The sequence below is a fragment of the Dama dama genome, chromosome 11 (assembly GCF_033118175.1).
Source record: "Dama dama isolate Ldn47 chromosome 11, ASM3311817v1, whole genome shotgun sequence".
NCBI classification, from domain to species: Eukaryota; Metazoa; Chordata; class Mammalia; order Artiodactyla; family Cervidae; genus Dama; species Dama dama.
In genome coordinates, this window is record NC_083691.1 from 4494853 (window position 1) to 4504055 (window position 9203).

The window sequence follows — 9203 nt, forward strand, 5'->3', positions numbered from 1 at the left end:
GGGCTTCTTGTTTAACTGGAAGAAAAATGTAGAAAACTGGAACACTGAACATTGATTTACTTCGTGAAACATTGAAGTGGCATCAGGTGGTACATTTCAAAACGGGATGTGGGCAGCTGACCAAGAAGTGTCGGTTTCTATGCGTGTGTCATGTACCTTCCTTCTCAGGAAAGCAAATGTCACCACTTGTGACCTGTCCATCAGATTGTGACAAATTTCGCTCTTTAAGATAAGCACTTTTTAAATATTTTTAATTAGGTTCCTGCTCTCATTAGGAACTCCAGAGAACCCTTTTCCTTAGCCATGAGCTTTGAGCCTTAGAGGAATCACTGAATCATTTATCACTTTACTCAATGTGTCTTATTTGGTATTTCAGCAGCTCAAAGGTAATAACAGCCATGTCCCTGTTTTATAAGCAAGCAAAAATAAATTGAGTCTACACAATGCCCTTTAGCACCAGCAAGCAGGCTTATTTTTTCTTTCTTCCTTTTTTTAACTGTTTATCATTAAAATTTTATGACACACTTAGAACTCCTTGTATCCATCATCCAGTTTCAATAAATAATCAACAGCTTTCTATCACTTTGTTTGTACTTTCCCACTTAAAAACAAGTATATTCTTGATGGTGGTAAATGCTAGCAGTGATGGGTTGCAAAAGTTAGAGAGTGGTTCTGAATGAGGACAATTTATTATTTTTTTTTTTAATTTTTCTAAAGATTTCTTTAATTTTCCCTATGACTTGAGGGGAGGTGAGCCAAGGCTGGGGGGCTGCTTCAGTGATGGAGTATATGATGCCTTGGAACTTGGTGGTTGTTCAGTTGCTAAGTCATGCCCAGCTGTGCAGCCCCATGGACTATAGCACACCAGTTTCCTCTGTCCTCCACTGTCTCCCAGAGTTTTCTCAGACTCATGTCCATTGAGTTTGTGATACCATCCAACCATCTCATGCTCTGTCACCCCCTCTTCCTGTCCTCAATCTTTGCCAGCATCAGGGTCTTTTCCAATGAGTCAGCTCTTCCAATCAGGTGACCAGATTGGAGCTTCAGCATCAGTCCTTCTAATGAATATTCAGGGTTGATTTCCTTTGGGATGGACTGGTTTGATCTCCTTGCTGTCCAAGAGACTCTCAAGAGTCTTCTCCAGCATTACAATTCAAAAGCATCAAATCTTCAGTGCTCAGCTTTCCTTATGGAACTTAGGTACTTTCATCCTGGAGGAAGCACCCCTGAAATCCCACCTTACAGTCTGAGCAACGACCTGAATAAGCACAATTTCAATGAGGAAAACAAAGGACATTTTAATGGAAACTTTACCTGAAAGTAAACTGTTTTTCTTTTAACGCAGGACGGAAATTCTAACCAAGAGGATGACGAATGGTCGGGACGTGTACCGTGGAGTGAATGCTCTGCAGGCCAAGATCAATCTGATCGAAAGGTACAGAAATAGACAGGGACCCTGTTTTACCTGTTTTTCCCTCTAGGCAAAGAATAGTTAACCCAGCCTGTGGGTCTAATGGACCTGGGCTTGTGTCAAAGCAGGGGCGCGGAAGAGCGGAAGAAACCTCTGGATCCGGGCACCCTGTGCAGCTCCCTTCATCCCGTCCTCTGTCAGGGATGCTGCTTCTCCTTCCTCGGTGGGCTTCCTCATGCTCCACGCTGGCCTGGCTGGGGATGCCCGCCCCCGCTTTATTCCGCCCCCAGAGGGACTAGCAGAGACAAGGAGGGCCTCTCAAGGCAGGCGGGCCTGGGTTCCAGTGTGGGTCCATCATGTTGGTGGTCCGAGCTCTCAGTCCGTCTCCTGGTCTGCAGAACAGACACAGCCCCCCGCTTCATCAGATAGTGTCAAGGGTGAATGGATTCGTGGGTACAAGGCCTTAACCCAGTGTCTGTCACATGGTCAGTGCTGAGGACGCAGTTACTCCTCCTGTGTGTCTGCGTGAATGGTGAAGTTGTGTTTGTTTTTTTAGTTGAAGTATGGTTGATTTAATTTCTGCTGTGCAGCAAAGTGACTCAGTTAGACATGTGTATATATACACACAATATACTTTTTCATATTTCATTCTTTTCCATGACAGTTTATCACAGGTTATTGAACATTAGCTGTGAAGTGGATGTTTTTTACACACGGAGGCAACATGCTTGGTGAGAGGTGCGAAGGGCTCAGGAGGAGAGGAGAGGAGGCTGTCTGGTCTGGAGCTCACGTACCTTGTACCTTGGGTTTGCCTGCCAGTGTCACTGGGCGTGGGTAACACAGGGAGCTGGGACAGAGGTGGACACGCTGAGGCCTTCCAGCTCTTAATTTTCTGTGAGTCCATGAAGATGGCCATCATGCTGAATTTTGACTTGAAAACTTAATTTTTATTTTTTTCTTATAGGTTGTACGAAATAAATGTGCAAGATGTTAATGAAATAGACTGGGAAGATCTTGCTAGCATCATAGGGTAAGGACATTTGTTTAATATTAAGCTAATGAAAAGATAAGAGAATAAACGACTGCCTGTCAGACTTCAAAGACCAGGACTGAAATTCGTGCCACCTATCTGTGTTACTCACCTTATAAATTATATGTATGAACCTTATAAAATGTATTGTATTGGTGAACCGCCCCCGCCCTCCTTAGTACTGGACGAGGTTAATCATACCAACCCTCCCTCTACTCCAGCCCCATCTCTACCCCCACGACACCTGAGAAGAGTGAATGAAACGTGTGTCGAGTCTCTTAAAGAACTCACCAGTTACGACTGGTAGGAAGAACCCACATGGCCTTCACCCATAACCAGCCTCCTACCATCTGCCTACCATCTGCCACGTTGGCTCTGTCAAACCTCCTTCCTTGTCCCCCTCGTGCTCCCCGCTCCAAGGGAATAGAGTTGTTTGCATCAACCACTTGAGAGTTAGTGGTGGACGACATGTCCTCAGCAAGGATGTTATCTTGCATCAGCCAGCACAGTGATCACGCTGAGGGCGTCTGCGTGGCCGCAGTGCTCCTCTCTGACGCACAGCCCAGTGCGGATTTCACCCGTTGTCCCAGAAGTGCCCTTCGAAGCACGTTCCCCCGTCCTAGGATCCAACCCAGGATCTGTCTCCTTAGCGTCATCTAATCTGCAGAATTATTCTGCCTCTGTCTTTCTTTTTATCACTGCAGTGTCGTTGATTTACAGCGTTTCACGGATACAACAAAGAGATTCAATTTTGTATATGTGTGTGTGTGTATGTATTTTCAGATTCTTTTCCATTTTAAAAAAAAATTGTATGTATGTTGGCTATACTGGGTCTTTGTTGCAGCACTGCCCCTCACGTGGGATCTTAATTCTCTGACCAGGGATCAACCTCACGCCCCCTGCATTGGAAGGCAGGTTCTTCACCACTGGGCCACCAGGGAAGTCCCTCACATTCTGTTCCATTATTACAAGATGTCGGTCGAATCTAGTTCCCTGGGCTGTACGCTAGGTCCTTATTGTTTGATTTGTTTTAGATACAGCAGCATGTTTCTGTCAACGCCTTTGTCTTGGATGATGTTGAGATTGTGGGAGAACACCGGCGAGTCTTGTAGCACTTGGGCTCATCGCTGGGGAGCCTGTCGGAGGCTCCCTCAGGGCTAGATTTGTGTTTTACACGGAGTCCCTTGGGGGCGGGGCTGTGTCTCTGCACCAGGTCCCACCCTGTCCTGAGACAGGACACGTGGTCACCCACGTGGTTCTGACGTCATTTCCCCTTGTAGAAAAGTGACAGTTTCTCTCTTGGTGGTAGGAAATGGGAGATATTTTGAGACCCCCTCAGGCTCCTCTTCCTCTGCAGGCCTCCCTGGTGGTTTTGCTGTGCTGATCATTTGCATCTCTCACCTGAGGAGTGCCATTTCACTCTCATCCGCTGTCACTACCTGCCTTTGTTGCTACGGTCCTTGCATTTTCTGCCAGTGAAGGAGAGGCCACCCTTCCTAAGACCTGAAGTCGCTGCTGGCCCAGCAGGGAGAGCTGACCGGCAGAGCCCCGTGCCTCTAAGCCCAGCAGATTGCCAGGCACTTTGGGGCTCAAGGTTGGTGGGCTTTGGGAGGCGGGGCGTTGAGGGACCATCTGGCCTTTAGGTTTGAACGGTGGAGCAGGGAGCAGGGCTCCCGCAGCCTGGCTGCCTTTCAGAAGCGGGGCTGCTGATGTGAGGTTGTCATCGATCCATTAGGAAGGGTGTAAACTGGTTCTAGTGGTTAGTTATTTATATCTCAGGATTATGGACAAAGCACAGTCCATAAAGCTCAGTTCAGTTCAGTTCAGTAGTTCAGTCATGTCCGACTCTTCGCAGCCCCGTGGACTGCAGCACGCCAGGCCTCCCTGTCCATCACCAACACCCAGAGTTTACTCAGACTCACGTTCATTGAGTTGGTGATGCCATCCAACCATCTCATCCTCTGTCATCCCCTTCTCCTCCCACCTTCAGTCTTTCCCAGCATCAGGGTCTTTTCAGATGAGTCAGTTCTTCGCTTCAGGTAGCCAAAGTATTAAAGAGTTTCAGCTTCAAACCATAAAGCATAGTGGTTAGTTGTTTACATCTCAGGATTATGGACAAAGCATAATCAGTTTTGGTTGTTTGTTTTTACTTGGAATTGGAATGGTTTAGTGGCAGGCCCTATCAAGAGTCACACACCCCACGGTTCCAAACCCTTTCCTTCCCCAGCTCATCTCAGCAGTGGGGCGTCTGCTCTTCAGTTGGTGGGTCCCTAAGGGGAGGGGTGTCAGGGACTTTGAAGGGAGGGGATCCTGCTGTGCACCCCACCAACTCCCACCCCAGGAAGTGTTCATGTGGACACATCTCTCCCTTTGCCATATCAAACCACTTTTGAAAAACCCTGACTTTTTCAGTAAGTGAAAAAAAACTGAAACACTTTTTCAGTAAGTGTTTGGGTATCTTGCAACATTGCCTCAAATCACATTTCTTAAAAGTGGATTTTTAGTGATTTTAAGTAGAATTATATACTTAAATATTGAATGTTCTGGTTAAGATTTAGAAATCTCAGGACTTCCCTGGAGGTACAGTGGTTAAGAGTCCACACTGCCAATGCAGAGGGCGCGGGTTTGATCCTTGATCGGGGAACCAATATCCTACATGCTGTGCAGCACGGCCAAAGGATTAAAAAGAAGCAGAAAAGAGATTTAGGAATCTCAGTGCTGTAAAATAGACATCATGGCATCCAGTCAAATGCTGTTGGAAGTAGAACGTTCTCAAAGTTTTAATAATAAATTAAAACAGTGAAAATAATTAAATTCCTCAGGTTCTTGAAGCCTCCCTCATGAATTATTTAGGCAGGATTTTAAAGACAGTGTCCCTGCCTAATGAAATATAACACCCGCCTCATTTGAAAATGTTACTTCTTGAAGCCCATGCTTTGATCTGCAGAGCACTCTGGGCACTGTGGGAAGAAGGGAGGTTCTCCAGATGCCCTAGAACTTGGCCTTTGCAGTCAGACAGACTGGGCATCAAGTCCTGGGACTCTGCTTGTTACTTAGCCGGCCTTGGTCAGGTGGTCCCCTCGCTTGTCTCTGCACCACCGTCTCCTCGTTTGTGGGATTGTTGGCACGTCCGTAGTCAGCACTGAAGGGGACGGCGCCTGGCGTGTGCTCCGCGAGCCGCCGCTGCCACAAGGAGGCATAAAGAGCCCGGCTGTCTTCCACATGTGCAGCAGATCGAATTATTCCCACTGATCATGCAACGTCTAGATTAGCTCATTGTCAAAACAAATATGTCACACTTTTATGGTTTAAGGGGGAAGACAGGCCCAGCGGGGCTTCCCTTGTGGCTCAGCTGGTAAAGAATCTGCCTGTAATGCGGGAGACCTGGGTTCAATCCCTGGATTGGGAAGGTCCCCTGGAGAAGGGAAAGGCTACCCGCTTCAGTATTCTGGCCTGGAGATTGCCATGGGGCAATTGCCATGGGGTCGGACACGACTGAGCGACTTAGACATGTCCAGGAAGTGACGTTAGCAATTTTTCAATTAAAAAAAAAGCTTTTAAGATTTGGTTGTTTCCATCCTGCTTGTTGTAAGTGGAAAATGGATTTGACTCACTAGCACACCATAGGTGTCCACCTTCTTTAGCTTTGCAAAATTAAAAATCCAGACCCCTGCCTTTGCATCGTGACAAGTATATAGTTATCCTAACTGTAGTAGTTAAGAGTGTAGGACTTATGAATAATGCCATTTGTAGCCACATAGATGGACCTAGAGATTATCGTAGTTAAGTGCAATAAGTCAAAGAAAGACAAATATATGATATCACTTACATGTGGAATCTAAAAAAATGATACAAATGAACTCATTTATGAACAGAATACAAATGAACTTATTTAAGAACAGAAACGGACTCATGGACATAGAAAAGAGATTTATGGTTACCAAAGGAGAATGGGAAGGGGTGAGGGAATGAATTAGGAGTTTGGGATTAACATACATATACAACTATAAAAAATAAACAACAAGGACCTACTGTACAGCACAGGGAACTGTACTCAATATCCTATACTAATCTATAATGGAAAAAATCTGAGGAAAGAATGTGTGTGTGTGTGTGTGTGTGTGTGTCACTGTGACTGAATCACTTTGCTGCACACTTGAAACTTAATATTATAAATTAACTTCAATTAAAAAAAAATCTGATAGCCAAAAAAGTGCAGAATTTGGAACGGACCCAAGTGACGTCCCAGCCCCTTCCCCTTCTCATCTGTAAAACCTTGGCTGGCTGGCTCCTCTGTGCCTCGGTCTCCCCATCCCCAAAGTGAGGGCTCAGAGTTGGAGCCCCCTCGCAGAGCAGTGGTGAGGCTTGTTGCTGCTCCGCGGCGAGCAGAGAGCCAGGCTGAGGACATGTAAGCATCAGCTTCTGTGCACTAGTATTACAGCTTGTCTTCCTTTCTGGTAGTTTATCCTAGTTTAGACAGAATTCCTCTTACCGTACTGCTGTTTTTCTTCCTTGTGTGTGTGTGTGTGTGTAAGTGAACAGTAGCTTTTCATATGTCTTATTTTTCTCACACATGTGTAGACACGAGGATTAAGAAAGCCACTTGTGTCTGTAGACCACCCCTTAATCAGCGCGTTTAGTACACAGGACTGAAAGGAGTTATTTTGAACTGCCACTAACTTTTTGACACCTTTTCCTTTCTAAAGGGATGTTCCCCCGTCTTACGTCCAAACTAAATTTTATAAACTGAAAGCTACCTGCGTCCCCTTCTGGCAGAAGAAGACTTTCCCAGGTCAGTGTTGTCTGGATTTGAATAGTTAAAAACAACACATGGGGGCACGCGTTGGTCATGTGACCTCGGGCAGGTGACTTCTGGGGACCTCAGATTCTTCAAATGTGAAAACTGACAAATTATAACTCCTACCTGGGGCTTCTCTGGCAGTTCAGTGGTAAAGAACCTGCCTGCCAGTGCAGGAGACATGGGTTCAATCCCTGGGTGGAGAAGATCCCCTGGAGAAGGAAAGGGCAGCTGACTCCAGTATTCTTGCCTGGAGAATCACATGGACTGAGAAACCTAGCAAGCTACAGTCCATGGGGTCGCAAAGAGTCAGACACAACCAAGCAAATGAACACACACGCTTGCAAACCCTGCCTTTTTTTGAAGGTACTAAAAAAGCTAACAAACTTGTAAAATGTGGTCACCAGGGTGCTGGGCACTTAGCAAGCACTTGGTATGTAACTGAGTGATTCTGGGTTGCACACACCGTACACTCACAAACACACACTCGCACCACATGCCTGCACACACACTGTTTCACAGACAACTGGACGTGCCCAGCTCTTTCTCTGCAGCCTTTTGTGAGTGATTTCCATGTGTAATGCTCAGACCTAGACCATAAGAGTACGCAGTGTGCTGTGAAGCACACAAAAGCAAACCCACCTGTAGAGGACGCACGCGTGTGACAAGGTGCACCGGACACGTAGACTGACTTACGTAACTGGAGATGCAAACACATACTCGCATTTTGAAAGTTCTCAGCTTGAAGGTTCATCTATAGGGGACTTGCCCTGGGTTTCACCGCAGTCACAGTGCATCCTCATGTCTAGGCTGGGTCCAGAGGCTTGATTTTCCTCTAACAAACTTACAGCAGCGTCGCCTGTACCTTGCCCAGCATCATGTTTGGGAACTGCTGGCTTGAGTGATGCCCTGCTCTGTAGTGTGTGACGAATTGCTTCCTGCATTCAGCAGACCCCACTTCCTGAGTTTGAATCTGGCTTTACCCTCCAGACTCCATGACTTTGGGCAAGTTACATAATGTCTTTATGCCTCATTTGAAAAATGGGTGAACAATAGTGCCTACTGCCAACCTCTCATAGGATTTTTTAGAGGGTTGAACGAGAGACTGTGAGTGAACCAGTTAGAGCTGGGTCTTGGCACACAGTAAAGCCAGTAGCGATACGTTGTCATCATAAGCACCCTCTGTCCTTGACCTTGAAAAGAGGCATTGTCAGACCATCTCAAGATTCAATCTCTTTTCTTTAGAGATCATAGACTACCTTTATGAGACGAGTCTACCGCTGCTTAAAGAGAAGTTGGAGAAGATGATGGAGAAAAAGGGGACTGAGATCCAGGCTCCAGCAGCCCCTAAGCCCGTCTTCCTGTTTCGAGACATCTTTTATTATGATGATGACGACAGTGAGGGAGAAGACAGAGATGAAAAAAGTTAAGCAGCTGATACTCTCTCTTGTCCATTTTTCTAGGTTTGGTTTTATTTATAGATGTCAATAAAGATATTTTCACTATTGATTTTACTAAAGAAGGGTCTGAAAATGATAACTTATATTCTGAAGCATTTAAACATTGGTTCACATTTCATATTCGAGTCTGTCTGAATGTGAAAAGAAAGGTGAGTGTGTGGGTTGATTTAGTATTTCTGTGCCATTATGTCAAGAAGACCCCCTGGAGAAGGGAATGGCAGCCCACTCCAGTATTCTTGCCTGGGAAACCCCATGGACAGAGGAGCCTGGCGGGCCACAGTCTGTGGGATTGCAGATAGTCGGACACGACTGAGTGACTAGCACTTTGACTTTTGAATGCTTTTCACAAAACAGCAGGGTCCCAGATCCTTCTAATGGCAACAAGGTAGTCACGTCCGAAGAACATTTTCTCTTTTTTTTTTTTTGGCTGCACTGTGCAGCTTTTGGAGTCTTAGCTTCCTGACCAGGTACTGAACCCAGGCCCTAGGCAGTGAAAGCACAGAA

General features: G+C 46.0%; 1 protein-coding gene across 5 annotated transcripts in view; it reads left to right on the forward strand.

The window, feature by feature from the left end:
* TTF1 (transcription termination factor 1) overlaps positions 1-8746 on the forward strand; it is a 28522-nt gene extending 19776 nt beyond the window's left edge. For 4 of the 5 annotated variants that reach the window (XM_061154338.1, XM_061154340.1, XM_061154339.1 and 1 more), the window contains 4 exons: positions 1346-1435; positions 2376-2441; positions 7148-7233; positions 8485-8746. In XM_061154338.1, coding sequence (XP_061010321.1) covers positions 1346-1435; positions 2376-2441; positions 7148-7233; positions 8485-8669 — 427 coding nt within the window. In that variant the 3' untranslated portion in view covers positions 8670-8746. Of the gene's footprint in view, positions 1-1345; positions 1436-2375; positions 2442-7147; positions 7234-8484 lie in introns of those variants that run through there. The other variant, XR_009694623.1, reaches the window with a different exon arrangement.
* Positions 8747-9203: the final 457 nt, after the last annotated feature.